Source organism: Centropristis striata, chromosome 19 (genome assembly GCF_030273125.1).
Source record: "Centropristis striata isolate RG_2023a ecotype Rhode Island chromosome 19, C.striata_1.0, whole genome shotgun sequence".
NCBI classification, from domain to species: Eukaryota; Metazoa; Chordata; class Actinopteri; order Perciformes; family Serranidae; genus Centropristis; species Centropristis striata.
The window spans coordinates 28,228,636-28,251,252 of NC_081535.1; the positions used below are offsets into that span (position 1 = coordinate 28,228,636).

A 22,617-nucleotide genomic window follows, 5' to 3' on the forward strand; every position below is an offset into this window, starting at 1 on the left:
AGTCTTACAGATCTAGAGTTTAGCAATTTCACTTTAATTTTATTAATGAATTCTTCATTTAATAAATCTATTTTTTGTCTTTTTTTTTTTTTTTTTTTTACTGCTAAAGGGCTAAAAGTCATTGCCATGGCTGAGCATTTCCACCTTAAGCCTGCAATATACCAATGTCTCAAAAATACTGCTTCAGACAGTCAGGACTAGCGACAAGTAGGAAATCAAATACTGTTTCTTTTTGATTTTAGTACGTATGTACTCCAGCTGCCACTAGGTAGGTACTGTCGCATGCAGTATGCATACAACTAGGACACTTCATCATAAGGTTGTGGTCACAGTAGCCTCCACAATATGTGGGCAGTACAGGATGTGACACACACGGATATCAGCTGCTGGTTTGTTGCCCATTTGACAGCCAAGCGGGGTCCACCACACACACACACACACACACACACACACACACACACTCTTTGTTATGGCTGAAGTTGCAAGCTGCGAAATCAAAGGTCAAAGTTCACCATGGCTGAAATCCACACAATGACAGGAATTTGCTTCACAAGCGGAAGCCTTTTTTCTAGCATAAAAATGAAACTGAATGGGAGGCAAAGCTTAACCAATATTAAATGTGCGTACGTGTGACTGGGGCCTAACAACTTGCCTTGAACTTTGACCACCTGGCTCAGATACAGTATGTGCTGTGCAGAGAGTCTATGGTAAGAACAGCTACAAAAGCATGCTGGTTTGCATACTGCGAATTTCGACTACATGGAGTAAAACATTGTGATATTCTTTTGCATGGTGCATTTGGCATATTGTATTGGGACATACTAAATCTTGTTATGGCATACTAAACAGTATGTTAGCCTAGTATGGGTATTGGGATTGGGACGCACAGCCTGTTTCACGCCGGTCCACATTGTGCGTAACACCGGAAACTAGTCTGAAGGAAATTTTAAACCCTCAGTTTTGTCTTATAGGCAAGTTAAATCCTATGGGAAAAAAGTCAAGGTAACTACTTAGCCAAAAAAAATACAATTAATGTTACACATGGAAGGCATGCATTTAGGATAATTTCTTTCCTTTCAGGATATGTCCACTTCATGCGTGTTGTTTTTGGGGGAAGCAATAAATAACTCAGTGGCGTCTCCTGTCAGACAAAGTGAGGGGTACATTAAACTTAGGGCATAGATAGCGTTTGCATTATCTTTCGGGTTTTATGGTTTCACCCTACAGGGCTTTACAGCCACTGCAGTGAATCAGAAACAGTCAAACATATGCTGAAAGAAAGAGACTTATAGAGGATGGGAAACACAGTAACACCCTGGAAAGTCTTATTGGGAACAAATCATGCAAAGAAAACAAGCCCCTATTTAATTACCTGAGGGAAACAGGACTTACAGACAGGACCGGTTCTAGGCAGCATATATGAGGGGGCAGTCAGAAATGTGAAGGGGGCATCATGTGTACACATCATGCTCCAGCACTTTTGTTTTTGTGCTTGTAGTAACGATGCTTTCTTCATTGAAAGGGGTCTATGTGTCCAACCCCAACCTGGAGAAGTGGATTGCACTTTGTCAGGCCTTCAGACCTGTCCAGGTGTCCCACCTGAAGACTAAGCTCCTGCTGGTTTAGCTCTTAAGGTCACTGAGGCACGCAAACCCCCTGACCACAATAAGGTGGCAATCCCTCAGGGGGGGAAACTGAAAAATAAAAATAAAATAAATGAATAAAATAAAATAAAACATCCTTCGTCCAGTTTTCAACCAAAAATCGTGTGTCCCTTTTTTGGCGGATTTTTCTGCTACTGCAGATCATTTTGTCAAATTGTAATGTATATTAATGTTGTGAGTATATTAAAATGTGCTTTCTCAACTTCTAAAATTTTGATTTGAGGGGACAAGACATTAATTTAAGGGGGCTTGGCCCCCTCTTGCCCCAGCGTAGAGCCGGCCTCGCTTATAGAGAGAATTTAGTGATGTATCTAATTATTTATATTTGAATTGTAAAATGCTATTAGCTACACTATTGTTCCCCCCTTTTCCCATTAAATTATTTATTCATCTTAATTTTATTATTATTATTATTATTATTATTATACTTTATTTATTTTTATTTTATTTTATTTTTATTTTATTTTTATTTTATTTTTATTTTATTTTTATTTTATTTTATTTTTATTTTTATTTTTATTTTATTTTTATTTTATTTTTATTTTTTTTATCAATATTATTATTTTCTCTCCTTAATTTTGTGTCAATCTACTGCTCCACACTCCAGTCAGTAGGTGGCGGTAATGCTCCTGTACGTTGATCTGCCAACCGCCAATAAAACTCAAAAGAAGAAGAAGAAGAAGGTTTTCATGCTGTCAGTCACAATATGCTGCTCTTCTATACTACTTAATTACCTACTTGGGAAATGAATAGAAGACTAACGTCACTTAATTAGGAACTCTGTGTGATTCACAGTTACCAGAATCAAGAACTCATCATGGTGCTCAGCTACCGTTAGCTACGAAGCTAGGTTACTTGGCCAGTCGCTCCAACTTGCTTGCTGACAGGTTAGCTCCGGTAGCTAACTTCGCGATGTGAACTAACTAAGCCAGGAAAGTGGCGATAAAGAAACTCCCTGCAACTCTCTGGTTGGTGGACATTTTCAGTTTTAAATTTTACATGGAACTTGTTTACTAGCAGTAGCATATAGTGTTAATTGATTGTTTTGATGAAAGCAGCCGTACGTTAGCTAATTTGCTGTTATACTGTACTAGTGTTACTTAGCTAACGTTACTAGCCAGGTAGCTAATTCACACTGATCGCATATACAAAGTGATTATCTGACATGATTGACAGCTTTTTACTATTGCTAGGTACCTTATTATTCACCAAACTAAAAGCCAGAGTGTCTGCTTTTACCCATCAAGTCATCAAAATTGTCCCTAGCTACGTTTCTGGCGTATGAAACCGTTACATATCGTCACACTGTTAAAATAATCGCCCAAGTCATTTTTTGTCAAAATTTGTTTGTTTTTTGCCTAAATCATCTCCTCATGACGCCGGCCACCTATGGTAAAATCACCTAAATCCTCAGTTGATTAGATCATGTGATATTACTCCTTTAAGATAATGGCCTATGTCAAGTGTGTGACTTAAGCGGATTTATTATGACTTAGTAAAAAAAAAATGTGACCTAGGCAATTTTTTTGAACATGCCTTTGTGACTTTGTGACCCTGTTAAAATAATCGCCTAACTCATTTTCTCAAGTTTTGCAGGAAACTCAAAAAACATCACCAAAAGTGTAACATATGACATTTATTGATCATTTCACTCAAAAAGGATGTAACAAATGATTGCTATTGGCATAGTAATAACACTGTGTGTAAATTATGTAACTTAAGAAAAGTAAATGTTTAAGACAATTTTTTTGAACATGCCTTTGTTACTTAAGCAAGATATGGTAACACTTTATTTTGAAGGTGTCTACATAAGAGTCACACAAGCCTGTCAGAAACATGACATGACAAGTATCATGAGCATTAATGTTACTTCAAAGTGTCATTAATGTTCATGACACATCCCATGTCATGTTTATGACACGCTCATGTCACTCTTATGTAGACACCTTCAAAATAAAGTGTTACCATATCTTGCTTAAGTCACAAAAGCATGTTCAAAAAATGGCCTAAGTCACATTTTATTTTGACTTAGGCATAATAAATCTGCCTTCTAAAGGGGTAAAATCACATGATCTGATCAACTGAGGATGTAGGTCATTTTACCATAGGTGGCCGGCATCATGAGGAGATGATTTAGGCAGAAACATTTGACAAAAAATGACTTGGGCGACTATTTTAAGTGTGACGATTACTAAAAATGTAACATGACAGTGCATGTTTTGTTTTACCAGCCATAGGTATTACATGAAAAGCATCCAAAACAGAACCTTGACCTAGCTTGACTTGATGGATAATTTAACTGATTGATGAAAATGTATTTGTTTTGATTGACAAAAAGCCACTAATTATGTCTTGTGTAATATTCATTGGAGTTTTGCTGTCTTAGTTGTCATTCAAGATTGTAGAAGCCTCTCAAACTCTATATATATTCTTTGTTTTGTTTGTTTGTGCATATAAGGGTGATTCTCATGAAGCCAGTCTAAGCTATGTCTGTGAAGATTATAAGGACATACTTTATTAAACTAAATATATTTTACTTTTATATGAATGAACAATATAGCCATAATGAGGCACAATTCATTGTCTAGTGCTAAAATAATATTTTCTGTTTTTTTTAACATATTTTTGATTCACAAATTCGTTACAGTAATGCGTCCAGATAAAAAAAAATCATGGTTTCCCCACACTTATATACAGTAAATATTTATATACATATATAAGTATACATACATATACTTATATACAATAAATATACATTTGTTTAAAAATGTAGAATTTAACAGAATATATTCAAATGTAATGGTTTTTAACAATGTATAAAAACAAAATCTGAATGAAAATTGATAAGAGAAAATGGTTAGATGTTACGGTAATGATAGAATTATTTGCATTAAAATATGTGTATATTTTAGTAAAATACATTTTGGTGATATCAGCTACCCTTGAGCATATTTATGTGCTTGCCAAAGAAAAAAAAAAACAAAAAAACTTTTGTTTTTTTTATTTCTATTTAAAAATGTGTTACGGTAATGAATTTTGTTGCTCACAGTGTCTCTAAAAATGTCAAAAAATATCTATATATAAAACTTTAAAAATAGATTATAAATTCATATTAAACAGTGACTTTAGATTGTATATGTTATAAAGAGTGAAAGAAAATATGTATTCAATGCTCTTGGATTTTTGCTATGAGCTGTATCATGTTCACGAGAATCACCCATATAAGTGCATATTTGACATGGTCATTAAAAACAATTGAATCAATCAAGTTATCCCAAACATATCAGATAACATTTCTATGACTCCAAGATACTCGTGTGTTTCTGTGCATGTGCTGAGGTCACACCCTGTGTTATTATTATATTGTTCTTGCAGGTGTTGCAGGTCGCTCTCATGTGCCCATGGAGAAGGCAGCTTTTGAGGGGTGGCTGGAGTCTGTCTCCGCCACTTTCCTTACTCTAAATGACCAGCAGCGCAACCAGTCTCTGGACCAACTCATTTCTTTAAGTGGTGCTGTCCAGCTCCGTCATCTGTCTAATGGACTGGAGACACTGCTCAAGCGCGATTTCCTGCGCCTCCTTCCCCTGGAGCTGGCCTTCTACCTGATGCACTGGCTGGATCCTGAGACCCTGCTTACATGCTGCCTGGTCTGCAAACAGTGGAATAAGGTCAATATGCGCCTCCAGACATCGCTCATCATCACATGAGGCCCATGGGGGGAAATTTGGGTGTTGTAGATAAGAGAATAGAATAGAATAATGAAATAAATAGTCCAAAATAATAGTAAAAATTAGAACTTAAACACATACAGTACAGGCCAAAAGTTTGGACACACCTTCTCATTGAATGCGTTTCCTTTATTTTCATGACTATTTACATTGTAGATTCATCAAAACTATTAATGAACACATGTGGAATTATGTACTTAACAAAAAAGTGTGAAAGTGTGAAGTGTGAAGTGTGAAAACATGTCTTATATTCTAGTAAGCAAAGGGTGGTTACTTTGAGGAATCTAAAATACAAGACATGTTTTCAGTTATTTCACACTTTTTTGTTAAGTACATAATTCCATATGTGTTCATTCATAGTTTTGATGCCTTCAGTGAGAATCTACAATGTAAATAGTCATGAAAATAAAGAAAACGCATTGAATGAGAAGGTGTGTGTCCAAACTTTTGGCCTGTACTGTACATAAACAAACAACAAAGACACTACATCCACTGGTGATATGTAAACACTAGTAAGTAGGGGTGTGACCATACTCTCAGCTCACGAGACGAGACACGATATTGGGTTCACGAGAACGAGACGAGAGATTTTAAGAAAACGACAATGACAAAATATATGACTGCACCAACAGACTTTTATTCAACCGAGTTGCACATGCATTTTGAAATGTTTTATTATAACTCTTGACATGCATGATTTAAGCATGAGCTTTTGATAAACTTCTTCCACAAATTTAAACTAAAACTAAAATTTCTGAATGTTAAAATAAGATAAATAAAAAAATAAAATCCCCCAGAGGGATTAATGAGACTCCGGAGGTGACGCATGGTTTTCGATCGTCTCGTAATTGCCCAGGGACAGTTTCGACCGTGATCACATACATGACTGTTTCAACACGGGAGACGCAACTGTGGCCGCCATCGCTAACTGCACAACATCAGCAGCTGATCAAAACAAACCAGTATGGCTAATTATCATAAACATAGCGATCTTGAATTAAACTGTGCACAGAGTGTCCGGTGCTTGTTGTAAACAAACAGAGATCGCTAAGTGAACACCTCCTGCAGCAGCAGCACATACACACTGTACTGCTACAGAGCTAACTGTTAGCCTGTTAGCAATTTGCAGACTCCGGCTCTGCAGCCGGGAGAGACTGCTTACAGGACGACTGTGCCGCTTCGATTCATTTCAAGGCAAAACGAGAAGCATTCATGGTAGTTCAGGGGATGGAAAGAGCCCGATGCATGGTGTTATATGACCATATCCTGTTTTCAGTCATCGTGCTGCATAATACTCATAAAGGCTGCACTGGTCAAATCACAATTCCTGCCTAGGCTTGTAAATGTGAGGAATTGTGTAACTGTTTCACTTTTATGATATTGATTGAAATGTACCTGTTGCTTGTGTTTTGACAGCAGGAAAACCAGTTCAAAGTAGTTATAAACTCAGGTATTGGCACTAGCATTAAATGTTACAGACTTACAGTTGTTTTTATGCCACTTGTTCTAAATTGGCATGAAATGTATTAATGTCCTCTGGTATACATGTTTATAATAATTATAATTACTAATCAATAATTAAATAAAAACAGGGATGCCTGATATTATATAAAAGGAAAAGCCAGAAATAGAAGTGTTATTATCCCAACATCACATTTTCAAAACAATGTAAAGGATAATATTGAAAGTACTTGTCATTCATTTGAACTTCTCAACAAGCTTTCGTCTTCTTGTAGGTGATCAACTCGTGTACAGAGGTGTGGCAGGGTGTGTGTCGGGAGCTGGGCTGGAGGATCGATGAATCCATTCAAGAAGCGCCACACTGGAAGGCGGTCTACCTGAAGGCTAAACTACGTATGGTGCAGCTGCAGGATCAAGAGGCCTTTGAGACGTCATCTCTCATTGGCCACAGTGCTCGAGTATACGCCCTTTACTACAAGGACGGCCTCCTCTGCACAGGTAAAGCCTCTGGTTTGTTTACTGATTGTTGAAAATCCTCTCATCTGTCTTGGTAACTATGATGATTGACATGCAGCTCAGCACCATCTGTCAAGTAGTTTTAGTCATAAATCTGTAGTATTATTTAATTAAAATAATTCAAGTGTATAGGGGTTAAGAATATTATGACATAAGTATATGAATGCTATTCCCATGCTAAATTATGTCTCATAAGTTGTTGCAGATATTTTTGGGTTGATACTATTTGATACCCACATTTGGTGGGTTTTTAAAATATTAATAATTACTTTTTAATTGAGAATTGATTAAAAAAAAAAGGTAAAACATCTCTCCAAAATATCCTATTGAAACAACAACACCTTTGGAAACCCATAAAAAAAAAACGTCTATGATGTGGGTTGTTTTGAAAAGCTTTTGTGGAGTACCATGCATCCTCTGACTGCTCTTAGTCTCTAGTTTTCGGTTGTAAAGTTTTGTAATGCTGTAATTAGCTTTCCAGTGATGCCGAATTAATGCAGTTAAACTGCATGTTATTAGCATAAAGTGGGTAAGTCTGTAAAGGGGAGACTCATAGTACCCATAGTAGCCATTCAGATATCTTGAGGTCAAAGGACCATTTGAAAATGGCCAGGTCAGTTTTTCCTTCTCTGAAGTTTTGCCTCACTTCAGAGCCTTACTTCAGACGAGATATGACAACAAGGTAGAGCCAGTGTTGATAGAACTAGAGCTCCATAAACTAACTGTCTGATCACGCTCCTCTGTGAGCCAATCAGAGCCGTTCCCTGCACAGCGCAGCTTAGTTTCTTGGACAGTCACAGATGACAGAGAATGTGGGGAAAAATGATACATCAGGTAGCTATCGTTTATTAGGCTACAAACTATCTTAACAAGATAACAAAATAAATGTCTAACTACTTATCCCCACTGGGAGAGAGACGTGAGCGCCGCATATACGTTTTATCTGTCAATCCCCACTCGCGTTTAGTGAAGCATTTTCTGCATCAACAGCTGTTTAAATCACCACCATAGATGGATGTAACAGAGTTTCAGTTCCCTGTCCGAAAGGGCCGTCTGGCAGCTATGTAAAGCAGTGAAAATATTCTAAATATAGTGTACATTTAAACTTGTATTGATTTTTTTTAAGGTGGCTGAAATATATTTTGCTCCACAGTAGTCCACTGTATGTGTGTTTTGAACTTATTTACCGCATGTTTATTGATAAATCAAAGACAAGTCTGTCTGTCTGCAGCAGCTTAATAGTGTCTGTCATTTTCTCTGGCCGTACTATTCTCTTCACTCCTTGTCTCTTACTGCTGGAGCTATTCTCAGTGATCTTGTGATATTGCAAATCCAACTCCCTGCAAGTAACTTGATTTGCATACAGAGCAGGGGGACACATTCTGTTAACCCTAAAACCTCTGATACTTAAAATCATTGTTTGCAGGAAGCTTAAAACTTCCATTTTAGAAGAAATGTAGTTTCATTGATTTGAGTGTTTTGTGTACTTGATTAACTTGACTTAGAGAGGTCCAACCAATGCCATAAGAGTCTCTACCTTTTACACCTGGAAAAAAATACCCATATACGTGTTGGGTATGTAGCCATGTATGTAGATTTTATTAGTTTTTATCAAAACAAAAACATAAACAACATACATAAACCACCATCCAAACCTAAATGACTTCAAGTAGCTCACCAGTGACTTCACTCCAAAAAGTAATAAAGACAACAAAAAAAAAAGAAAAGGGACACACACACACACACACACACACACACACATATATATATATATATATATATATATATATATATATATAAAATGCTCTGAGCCCATTTAACACAGGAATAAAGGGAAAATATATATATATATATAAATGTTTATATATATATATATATATATATATATATATATATATATATATATATTCCCTTTATTCCTGTGTTAAATGGGCTCAGAGCAACCCCAAAAAGATGGCTGCTGGCACTATATTGACTGTCAGTGGCCAGCTCCTGAATGGCAATTGCCTCACTTTCGAACTGTGACACACAAACCACACCAGGATACACACGGCAGAAATGCCAAAAATTTTTTTTTAAATTTAGGGAAATATCAAAATGTGAGTCACTGGGAGGTATTGCGTGGAAGTTACCGAAGAACTAGCCATTATTTTCTATTTCATTAATTATGTTAAATACATTTATTACACCTTAATAATTAAAATGTGTGCTACATGACAGGGAAGTATGCTTATTAAATCATAATTTTACTAATATTTTCAACTCAGCAGGAAGGTTTTAACAATGTGAGCTTTCAAAGCATGTGAAAAGATTCAGTCAATGCATGACAGACATTGTCTCTTGTTTTTTAGGGTCTGATGACCTCTCTGCCAAATTATGGGATGTGCGTACCGGGCAGTGTATTTATGGAATTCAGACACACACCTGCGCCACAGTGAAATTTGACGAACAGAAGCTGGTGACCGGGTCCTTTGACAACACTATTGCATGCTGGGAGTGGAGCACGGGAGCTAAAATCCAGCAGTTCCGTGGCCACACAGGAGCAGGTTGGTTTTAATGTTCAGCAAATACATGTTTTCAACATGCATATTTGAGTGCGAGCGAAATGTTTGTGTCCAGGAAGAAGAAATGTGAGCACGTGCAGCATGTGATTTTTGAGTTCAAGCAAACACTTTGAAAGAAAGCAGCAGAAGTCTGAGTGAGAGTACAAAATGTGAGCATGAGGAGAATAAATCTGAGCAGGAGAAGGAGCTGTTTCACTGAAAGGAATAAAATCATGCTCTCAAACTGAAAAGCTACACTCTCGAATAAAGATAGGATAATTCTTCCATAGATAAGCATTTGTTTTTATTGGCTCGGAGCGGGCCAGCTTACGTGGAAATCTGTTTGAATGGGAGAGTGACCAGATTCTTCTGCTAGAGCAAATAAAACATTATCCCTGCAGATTCAACTGGTTTCAAGTCTGGGGAGAACCAACAACTACCAACAGGGTTCATACGGGTGCTTGAAATCCTTGAAAATGCTTACATTTTAATGTTGTATTTTCAAGGTTTGAAAGTGCTTTTTTTGGATAAAGTGCTTGAAAATGCTTGAAATTCTTACTGTATTTCTCTTGCAATCTGACTATAGATAATAATTAGGGTCGGGACTTTAACGCGTTAATTAAGATAAATTAATTACACAAAAATGAATGCGTTAAATGTACGCATTTTAATCATTGCACCGCGGAACGTTTCTCACTGGATGAGTTTCAGGAGGACCGATTATACTGGAGCACCAACTAGCATTCATGAGTTCAGACAACAACAAACCACAGTGAACATGAAGGAAGAAGCTGATGAGACGGAAAAAAAAACAACGGATGGAAGCATCGATAAGAGCATGGTTGTGTTGCTATGCAACAAGGAATTCACATATCACCGCAGCACATCGAGCCTCAATGCAAAACATATTGCAGCTAGATATAAGGTCTACCTACCTATAGGTTACCTGAATTTATGAAATGTACTATATTTATAAATATGCTATTGCTACACTTAATGGCAAAAATTGCACTGGTCTGTTGGACTTGAACAAAAATAAACAATATTTTTGTTGCTTAAGCTTATGTATTCAGTCATTATTCAATGGTATACTAAAAATCCATGTGAAAAAAATTACTTCTCACTGTTCTCAGGTCAAATATTTATATGCGATTAAAATGTGATTAAAATGCGATTAATTTTGATTAATTAATTACAAAGCCTCTAATTAATTAAATTTTTTTTTTAAATTGAGTCCCGGACCTAATAATAACATGTTCAATGAAATAAATAATAAATTGAATATTGAGATTAGCAAACTGTTCTTTTGGTTGTTAAAAGTGTAAAACCATCGTTGTCTGTATGGTTAAGTGAAATTACCCCTTTTAGCATGTAAGTACTCATCTAAAACATGCAACTTACAACCGTTGTAAGGTCCTGGAAAAGCTTGAAAATGGACCTTGGAAGTCCTTGAAAAATGCTTGAATTTGACCACTGAAAAAGTGTATGAACCTTGTACCAAGCAAAACGTTTTAAATCAGTAAAGAAGAGAAAAACTACTTGGACCTCCATGTCCTCTAGGCAGAAGGAAACTGATTACCTCGTCAAAGAGAGATAGCAGCTTAACAGAGAATGGCCACAGAGGAGGAGGAGGAGGAGGAGGAGGAAGGCATTTGCATGTTGAAGTCAGACATCAGAAGCATGCTTGAGGGGAGCTGAAAAAAATGTAAAGAAAATGCTGGAAGAAGTGCGAACAAGAACAAGCTTTTACAAAAATCAATTCAAATTAGTGTCTCTTTGGGAACGAGTAGGGTGAAAGTCTCTTTTAATGTGCTGTGATATGGGTTTTTGATGTTTGATAAAGGAGAAGGAAGCATAGACGTGTTCAATGCACTTTTAATGCACACGAGCTCAGATTCAGTTCTTGCATGCAGTAGAATGAATGAATACAGAACAGAAGGATCTAATAGTGTCTTAGTGCCAACTAGTTTGGTTCATTGGTTCCTAAAGCAGAACAAGAATGTGTCCTTTCATGGTCAGCCTGTCAACACAGAAGCAACATGTTACTCAGGATGTTGAGTCTGCATACCGAAGTATAAAGTTCGTGTGGAGTCTACAGTTGCATACTGTGCAGGATCACAAAAATATCATTCTAACAAGCTGCTATCAGTTTGTAAACTTGGAAAGAAAAGTTTATGGGTTTATGACCAAATTCCAAATGTGATCGATTTTGTAAGTTTTTAGCAGCCATTTCTCAGTGTTTGCAATACAATAATTAATTTGATATTGTTACCTTGGTAACGCTTTATATTAAGGTCCTTGTAATAACCATTAATTAACAAGTAATAAGGCCTTTGTAAGTGCTTACAAGATGCTTATTAACATTATTGTGTGTTTATAAGCTTATATAAGTGTTAATAATGGCATTACAAACACCCATAACCCACCCATTATGTCTTTGCCATGCCTTTATTAATCTTATTTTGTTTGCTTATTGATATTAAAATATACTTTATTGCTCATCTATTATAAGTTAACTATAAGTGTGTGTGTGTGTGCTCTAGTCTTCAGTGTGGACTACAACGATGAGCTGGACGTGCTGGTCAGCGGCTCTGCTGACTTCAGTGTGAAGGTGTGGGCTCTGTCTGCTGGAGCCTGTCTCAACACTCTGACTGGACACACTGAGTGGGTCACCAAGGTCAGCTCTTCTTATCTAGTCAACGTCAGGGCTGGGCAATATGGACCAAAAGTCATATCCCGATTATATTTAGGCTGAATATCAATATACGATATATATATCCCGATATTTTTATCTCAAAGTGAGAGCAAATGTTCAAAGCCAAATATGACATGTCACATGTAGTTTTATTGAAACCGTTTATTTAAGTAAACATAAATACTGTATAACAGGAGGAGTACCTTTTTTCAAAATCTAAGCTCCATAAAGTGCACATTTAAATTAAAAAATATCTTTTACCCATTAAGGCCTAAAACACCTGGAAAAAAGGGCTGTAAAACCTCTGGGCGATTTTAGTTTTTCGGGAAATTCAACAGAAGTGTCAACGCTTCCTCCTAAATAATAGATTTTTCAGCCTCTGTAGCAGACAGAAATTAATTTCATTTGATTTCATACCTGTTGTATCTGAGCTTCCGCCATGATTTCAAAGTTCTGGAAAAGTCCCATGTTGCATTGCGACACTCCCGCATGTATTCTGATGCATTTCATTGGCCAAGAGACCGACAATAGGTGGAAAAAAAGTACAAATACTACAAAACGACGTATCCGCTTTCCCGGCTTTAATGGTAGAATAACGCAACAGTGCCAGGCTTCCCGGCTTGAATGGGTTAAAAAAATATCCTATGAAATAAAATAGGCCAGTCTTTTTCTGAAATAAATATATTTATATGAGAAAAGAATAACGAACATTACAAAAGAACTAAATATGACAAACCCTAGTAAGAGCAGCATTTATATATATATATATATATATATATATATATATATATATAAAGGAAAACTATAAACTGAACTATATGATTATATATACTATATACTATAATTATATATACTATATAATTGAACTATATTGATATATGCGATATGGTCTAATTCAATCACATTTTAAAATATATCAATATATCTTTTATGTCGATATATCGCCCAGCCCTAGACAACGTTTCATTTTAGTCATTTTTTTCTTCTTTATGCAGAAATTGACACATTTTATTCAATACTGCAATGTCAATAATATCACATTCCCAGTTGCCTTTGTTCTAAATATGTTTACTAGCTGAGTAATATGTTGTCCTCAGTAGTGATATAAAAGTTGAAAATTGTGTTATGAAAAAGTGTTTATGAAGTGTAATGTTCAGAGTTCAGTCACGAACTGCCTGTTCTATCTTCTTCTATCTCAGGTGATACTTCAGAAAAGTGAAGTAGAATCTATGGTGCACAGTCCTGGTGATTATATTCTTCTAAGTGCTGATAAGTATGAAATTAAGGTAAAGTTCTTGCCTCGAGTCATTTCTTGTGTTAAAGAAGTAAACCAGTTTGAAGCTGTTGTCATTGTTTTGATGGTTTTCTTGTGTTTTTCTTTTACCTGAAATAATAATGAGTAAACCCTGTGTTCCCTCTGCAGATCTGGCCTTTAGGGAGGGAAATTAATTGTAAGTGTTTGAAGACGCTGTCAGTTTCAGAGGACCGCAGCATCAGCCTTCAGCCTCGCTTGCAGTTTGATGGACGCTACATCGTCTGCAGCTCCGACCTCGGAGTTTATCAGTGGGACTTTGCCAGTTTTGAGATTCTCAGGTAAAAAAAGTTCACATGACAAAATCTGGCTCTCTGTCATTAAGTTGTGCTATGTAGCTGGTGTACATTACTCAAGGTGTGAGATTCAAACATCATTCATGTATGTTTGGTAATTAATGAAGCACCTTATTTGAGCAGATGTCTACAAGTTTGTAACTAATAAATAAAACTAGTGATGTCCCAATGAACCTTTGTCATTCTTTTCTGAGACCACTAGATGGAGCTATTGGTTTAAAGAAAAAGGCTGAAGCGAAGGTAATTGAGTGTGATTTCAGCTCTTTGTTGAACATAGAGCTTCATCTAGTGGACTCAATATAATAAAGAATAATAATAATAATAATAAAGAAAATGTTTCATGAGGCTTCATTAATGATATGAAAACTCTCAGAGAGTTGACACATTTATATAATCCTATTTATTGTTTATTATTTTCCGATCACCAAACCCTAACCTGGGGTATAAACATTTTTATTAACTTTTAACATCAGTGATGCTTTGCAACTTTACTTTGTTTAAGTAAATGTGATTTTTATTTTATAGCCAATGCTGATGAATATAAAATAAAGAAAATGGTTCATGAAGCTTCATTGGAACATCACTAAATAAAACCCTAAAAAACAGCATAATGCAAAAATGACGCATTACATAGAAGTGACCTAAACATTTTTAGCTGTTTTCTGAATGTATCCACAGATCGGCTAGGTTCACTAGGTCAACATTTAAGGTTTTGCTGATTTGAGAAACAAATTTGCTGATTTGCCTGCAGTGTGAAGGAAGTCATTATGCATCGTCCAGTTATCTAGACATAACAGTCTCAGCAACAGCAACAACCAAAAAGTTGCTCTCAGAAGGAGCCGTTTCAGTGTCCAGAGTTCAGTTTGAAACTTAACAAGCATTTAAGTATGTTCATCCACAGATCATAATTAATAACAAATATGACCTGTTGGACGAGTGAAAAAGTTTTTTTTCCCCAATTTTTTCTTCCAGTTTGCTGTGGTTCATGGATTCAGACATATTACAATATTAAGTTATATTAGAACTATAATACAATGTTTTGTTTATTTTATTTGCACAGTTAGAATTACATAAAATTACAAAGATAACATATAATGTAAAGTGCAGGGAGAGGCAGAAAACCCAGATGGGCTTATTTAAAGCCTCCACCCAAAATTTCAATATGACCATATTGCTCGCAGAAACCTTAATCCAGCATTTTTCCATGTTCCCAGGGTGATAAAAACGCAGGACCCAGCTAACCTGTCCCTGCTCAGCTATGGCGAGGTGTTTGCTCTCCTTTTCGACAACCACTTCCTGTACGTGATGGACCTGAGGACAGAGGCTATCTCGGGCCGCTGGCCTCTACCGGCCTACAGAAAATCCAAACGAGGATCCAGCTTCCTGGCTGGTGTAACGGGCTGGCTCAATGGGCTGGACGGGGACAATGACTCTGGACTGGTGTTTGCCACCAGCATGCCTGATCATAGCATTCACTTAGTACTGTGGAAGGAGAACGGATAGAAGACAACAAGGACTCAGAGCCACCATCATGTGTGCTCTGGAATAAATGAACCTTTAGCAGCCAACATTGATCATGCATGGACCAAAGCATTTGTTTTTATCTGTTTCTTCCTTAGCATAAAGTCCTTGTCTAGAAACGAACCTGAACATTCAGAGATGGGAATGGAAGGCAAGCTAAGAAAGATGATCAGAATACTACTTTTGTGCTACACTCAGTGCTAGATCGACACTTGCTCCTGTTTTCTGTAGAGACCTGTAAACTTCTCCTTGATCCTCTGATCTCGGACAAAGAAAAGAGATTTAAAGTCTGGATATATTCCTTGATAACTAAAAATGGAAACAAAGGATTCAAAATAAACAATAAAAATTCTCCTCTAATAGATGACATGGAAGTGGAAGTGTTTTTGGCCGATTTGTTCTTTGATCAAAGAGAAATTTGAGAACTTGTAACTGATGTTACATCCGTAATGACTGGGCCAACTTTGGGCACTGACCTTTTATTTTTTTATTGACTAAGTCAAACGTGCTGTAGCTAGAACAAGGCCAATGCCAAGCTGCTCATTGAGCCAATTTTACAGTCATTGGTTTCCTTGAAGTAAAACAGGGTTGCCTTAAAGTTACTGTAAATACTGAAGAACATTTCCTTTGTCATCAGATATTGACTTCAGGGGAGATATTCCTCAGGGTTTTTACAGATCATCCCCACAAAGCTGTATACTGAATAGTGTGTTGAAGTGTTTGGGAACATTGTTGTGCACCATGTAAAACAGAGGTTTCATGTCATTCACTGAACCTGCTTTTTTAAGGGATGTCTGGTTAGCTTGAGAAATGTGATGTGCCTTTTCAGTTCATTTAATGTTACAAACTAGAGTTCCATGATAGCTGTGGCACATTTCCCTAAGGCGATTGCTGCATTGTTAATCATATTTTTAGGTTGAGTTTTTCATATTTACTGTGCTCTGACAGTCTAAGATGTCTGTTATTTTATAATTATCTACCTAAAATGACTTACTCAGTGAATTGCTTTTATGAATCATTGACTGTGTAAAACATCAGGTTTATTTTTCTAAAGGCCTCAGTGCATTGCACAGCTGAGGAAGTGACTTGGCAAGCAGTTGGTTCTGTTCAAAATGACTATTTTAGAGGAAGATTTGAATGATTTTCCTAGTATAACGAGAAACTGTGAAACCATGCCTCATTCTGTGCATTCGTTTCAATGTCATGTCCCAATTTGATTTTCTGCTTCTACAAAACTGAAACTCTAACCAGTTAGGTTAATGTTAGTGATTTTACCAGAATTTTCATTGATGTCTTCCTATGAAGTAGACCGGCCACAGATCACCACAGATTGAAATGTATTCATGTGCAACAAACATCATTTATGCCAGATTAGTTTTTCTTGTACACAGACTGTAACTGTTTTTTCACATGGAACATTGTACACAGCAGATGTACAGACTGTATTGGGTTAGGTTTTTCCAATCTAATTAAAACACCACCAATATATTGTATTCTGAACTGTTGTCTGACCATTGCACCACCTTCTATCACAGCACTGAGTTTAAACTGAAAATGCAGTGATGGGCTTTGTATATAAAGTGATGAATTTAAATGGGCCAGGAGAAATGTGAAATGAGGTTTTGTTGATGTATCTATTTGGAGTCAATTGCTATTACATTCAAGCAACACAGTTTTTTTTTTATTCACAAAATATTCTATTGCACTGTCATAGCTCTTTGGTCGCCTGCATAAACTTACAATCCGCTTCAATATTGCAGACCTTTGAATAAATAAAACTAGAAAATGCACCTAGCTGTGTTTGTCATGCAACCATTTTAAATGGATCGAATATGATGCAGAGTGTGAATTTGCATCACATTCCAGATTTTTGCTGTAGCAGCTTTAGGGATGACAGTGTGGGTCCGGCAAAACTACTGATATTCTCATCACGGAGCTGTTAGCATCTCAGCATTAGCATCACATATTGATGTGCCAATGAAGCTTCATGAACCATTTTCTTTATTTTCTGAGCCCACTAGATGGCGCTCTCTGTTCAACAAAGGGCTGAAAGTACATTCAATTACCATAGCTTGAGCCTTTTTCTTTAAATCAAGGGGACCATCTGGTGGGCTCCTAAGATAAATAAATGGTTCATGAGGCTTCATTGGCACATCACTACTGTTAGCATCTCTCTAGTGATGTGCCAATGAAGCCTCATGAACCATTTTCTTTATTTTCTGTGCCCACTAGATGGCGTTCTTGGTTTAAAGAAATGCTCAAGCTTTTATAATAGTGTGATTTCAGCTCTTTGTTGAACAGAGAGCGCCATCTAGTGGACTCAGAAAATAAAGAAAATGGTTCATGAGGCTTCATTGGCACATCACTGCACCTCTCTAGTTTCTTGTCCACAACAATATTCAGGGGTATTTTCACTTCAGATTTGTCAAGTTAAGCTCTCAACAAAGAAGATTGTAGAGCCTGACACTGGTGATGTGCCAATGAAGCCTCATGAACCATTTTCTTTATCTCATGAGCCCACCAGATGGCGCTCTTGATTTAAAGAAAAAGGCTCAAGCTATGGTAATTGAATGCACAACACTACCTGACGCTGCTAGGACAACCATCTTTCACAGTACTCATGAGGAATTTTGCTCGAATTCAGCTGCATTAGAGGGTTTTTGAGCATGCACCGCCAGTTTGGGTCCCATCCCCAGACCAACACACTACCACCATGTTTGACTGTGGGTATGATGACCTTATTGTGGAATATTGTTTTAGCTTTACCCCACATGTAATTATGCCATCACTGAATTTTTGGCAAATGTGAGACAAGCCTTGGTTTCCTCTTGGTGAGCCGTGGTTTTCACCTTGCAACTCTTACGTTGATACGATTTTTGTATGTAGAATCATGAACAATAACAACTATAATATACATGAGTGAATTTGGACTGTGGGAGGAAGCGGGAGAGAACCCACGCTGTCACAAGGAAAACATGCAAACTCCACACATGATTCGTAACCACAACCCTCTTACTGGATACCATCAACTCTTTTTTTTTTAAATTATTTTTTATCCCACGATTTTTGTAACCCATTTTTATTAATTATCCAGTTTGTCCTATGTCATATGTCCCTGTCGGTCTGGGGAGAGCCCTGAACTGCCACATGCTTCCTCCGATACATGCAGAATTAGCAGACCGCTTCTTGACACCTGACAGAGGGAGATTCCCCGTTGGGACATATCGCGTGTTTTTGTGAGACGTCCCTGTAAGGGGATCCTCGGGGGACACGGGGAGAACATGCAAATTCCACACAGGAAGGCCCTTTTGCCGACACCGACCAGCGCTACGGACACCGGAGACATGGAGGTGGGGACACGCCTCCAACGCCCACAGCGTCCTGGCGGGAATCAAACCCAGGACCTTCTAGCTGTGAGGCAAGAGCGCTACCAACTGCACCACCGTGCCCCTGATACCATCATCTCTTAAAGAATTCATAGTACCCTAACAGAGCACTGTGCTCCCAAAATGCAAGATGACTCGATATTTGACAAAAGTAGATTGGGAGTCAATGCCTTCAGTGATCTGTTTGTTTCTTATTTGTGATTCTGGACAATATAATTGAATTCAATTTAAAGAAAATTCTGAACAATTTCTAAAATGTAGCTTAATGTAATGTATCTTAAGCTGAGCTTCATGCCGCTCTTGGACCATCTATCTGCAGACCAAAGACAAGGAAAACAAACACCCCCCAGAAAATATCACGTGTTGTTTTTAATTTGTATGAGTGTTTTTCAGTCACAGCTGAAACAACACAAATATAATGGGCTGAAGTGTGACTTACCTGCCCCATTGACTTTAGAAGAACTAATACCAATACAGCATTAGAATGCTCTCACTATAATCTCTGGTTTGTTGTCTTACTTTCTCCATATCTCAATCCTGGAAACACAATCTAAATTTTGTAATTGTTACTGTTTACAGAGTATAGATTCATTAGAGAAGTAACATAAAATACACAAATATATGTACACACATTTTATTCCCAATTCAATGTCTGAAGCTGAAAATACAGCAGTGTCATGGTAAGAAATAACTGAGCAAAACAATCACAGACAAATAATCACAACCTGGTGGTCATTTTTTCACAGTTACCATACTAGAAATTTTGTAGACAAAACTGCATGCACTGTACCATAAAACACAATCTGTTTTCCCAGTGGAATTAGATGAAAACAATCATTGTGAACTGACGTATACAAATATCAGAACTGTTGAAAGCAAGTAGTAAAGCAATACTTGTTGAAATACTTGAAAGCAATCTGAAATGTAATCAGGTAAGCTACACAGTGATACTAGCATACACTATATTGGGATAAAATGTATTCTGATCATCAGTTATAGAAAAAAAAATGTTATTAACAGGGGGATGTATTGTAAATGTAGCATCTTTTGGTTCTTGAGAATACTTTCATAAAATAAATTTTACTTCATCTAAACTAACAATAACTGTGATTTGGAAAACTCACTTACATATACTGACATATTTGTTGGATGTTAGTTATTATCTGGGAAAACAAAAGATTTAAAAAAAATCCAGCTCATCTGATAGCTACAGTTCACTTTGATGAGTCACTCAAAGCTCCATCAGCATTGGCTATAAAATAAAAATCACATTCACTAAAACAAAGTAAAGTTGCAAAGCATCACTTTTGTTAAAAGTTAATAAAAATGTTTATACCCCAGGTTAGGGTTTGGTGATCGGAAAATAATAAACAATAAATAGGATTATATAAATGTGTCAACTCTCTGAGAGTTTTCATATCATTAATGAAGCTTCATGAACCATTTTCTTTATTTTCTGAGCCCACTAGATGGCGCTCTCTGTTCAACAAAGAGCTGAAAGCACACTCATTTACCATAGCTTAAGCCTTTTTCTTTAAATCAAGAGCGCCATCTAGTGGGCTCATAAGATCAAGAAAGTGGTTCATGAGGCTTCATTGGCACATCACTACATATCATTAATTTGTGAATATAACCCCGATTACTCTCAAATACTTGACATGAGACAGAGCTAGCCCCCCCTGTATCCGCTAGCTGGGCTAACACATCCTGGATGTACTGCAGTGCATCAGAAAGGATTTTGGTAGTGATGTCCCAATAAAGCTTCATGAACCATTTTCTTTATTTTTCTGAGCCCATTAGATGGTGCTCTCTGTTCAACAAAAGGCTGAAATCACACTCAATTACCATAGCTTAAGCTATTTTCTTTAAATCAAGAGCTCCATCTAGTGGGCTCAGGAGATACAGAAAATGGTTCATGAAGCTTCATTGGGACATCACTAGATTTTGGACAGTGACCGTGTTTATTACATTGGTTCAACTCCAGTGTAATGGAACACTGAGCAATGACTGAGATTAAAGTGCTATCTCCAGGTGAGGCTGAGGAAAACCACATCCTGCCTCTGGACCATGGGCCCAGCCCCCAGGCTCTGCTCCCCGTTACCAGTGATTGACCTGTTTGGTAAACTCTTATGTTTGCAGACGACTATCTGGGAAATGATGAGTCTGCATACAGATGGGAGGTTGACCAGCTGGAGCTGGAGCTCTCTGTTCAACAAAGAGCTGAAAGCACACTCAATCACCATTGCTTCAGCCTTTTTCTTTAAACCAATAGCACCATCTAGTGGTCTCAGAAAATAATGACAATGGTTCATGAGGCTTCATTGGCACATCACTACTGTTATGGAAAAGCTTATGTTTTTATGATCCACCACCTCTCAGCAGCTAAAGTAGGCGCCCATTAAAGACACTATCATGGAAAGGCCCAGCAGATACTTCCTGCAAAAGTTAAGGAAGCTCAACCTGTCTTAACAACTGCTGGTCCCCTTTTTCACCGTAATACCAGTTCACTTTCTTACTATAGGGAAGTTAAACAGCATAAATCAGTCAGAGTGACAATACCTCTGCAGAGTCAGTAGAGCTGTCTGAAGTCCTAACCCATGAACCAACAAACTAAAAATTGTATATTTACAGTTTAAACACTAATAAACACTGTGCTTCAACATGTATATATTAGCTGTCAGCATGAAATATACATTTAGGACTGTACATACTGTATATAGACATGTATACATATACTGTACATAACCACCCACATTATGTAGATACAGTACAATCCCTATACAAAATGTATTTTTACTGTACACACTATTTGTATTTGTTATCACTAAACCTGTTAATTATGAGTTATGATGTTAGCTTTGTGCTAACGGTGTTTGGATCCGGTATGATTTCACTTGAATATTTGAAGAAGTCAGCTCTATCTTTTGGTCAGTCTTCCTCAATAATATCCTACAATGTCTGGACATTTATCTCTGGCCTCTGACACGGCTGCCATTACAGAACTCCACAGGATGAATTTGTTGCTGGGTGAGTGTGTCCATCCACTGACATGTGACAGTAAAGCGTAGTGAGTAGGACTGGGTGGATCCTTTCTGAGAGATGCTCCAGCGTTTCCTCTGTTGTTCTCCAGGTGTCTACAGCTCTCTCTACTGCAGTCCTTTCTACTGCAGCTCACATTGTAACATGGTCTTTATTCTGAGACCATTTCACAGTGTCAGCTGTAGGTTAATGTCATACTAATGCTGGGCTTACACCAAACGATTTCCCCAGTCCCAGACTAAAAACTGAAAGTTTTTAGTAAATCTGGAGTTTTACTGGAGTCACAGCGCTCCCGTCATCTCCATGGTTAAGTTTAAGGTAGTAATCTGCTCTGTTTCATATCAGTCTTGGGTTTGGATCATATCCAACGTGTTTGATATTATCTCAAGTCTCAGTGATGTAACACAATCACCAACCAATAGATGAGCGGGGGAAAGGTCCCGGTTCCAGACGGGC

The 22,617-nt window shown here is 37.2% G+C and overlaps 1 protein-coding gene across 1 annotated transcript; it reads left to right on the forward strand.

Annotated features, from left to right (window-relative positions):
* The first annotated feature begins 2,335 nt into the window (after positions 1-2,335).
* Positions 2,336-15,831, forward strand: fbxw2 (F-box and WD repeat domain containing 2). Its single transcript, XM_059358399.1, has 8 exons — positions 2,336-2,632; positions 5,040-5,332; positions 7,129-7,351; positions 9,721-9,915; positions 12,456-12,589; positions 13,807-13,893; positions 14,031-14,200; positions 15,430-15,831. The coding sequence occupies exons 2-8, from the start codon at positions 5,066-5,068 to the stop codon at positions 15,716-15,718; spliced, it is 1,365 nt and encodes a 454-aa protein (XP_059214382.1). The 5' UTR covers positions 2,336-2,632; positions 5,040-5,065; the 3' UTR covers positions 15,719-15,831.
* The last annotated feature ends 6,786 nt before the right edge of the window (positions 15,832-22,617 follow it).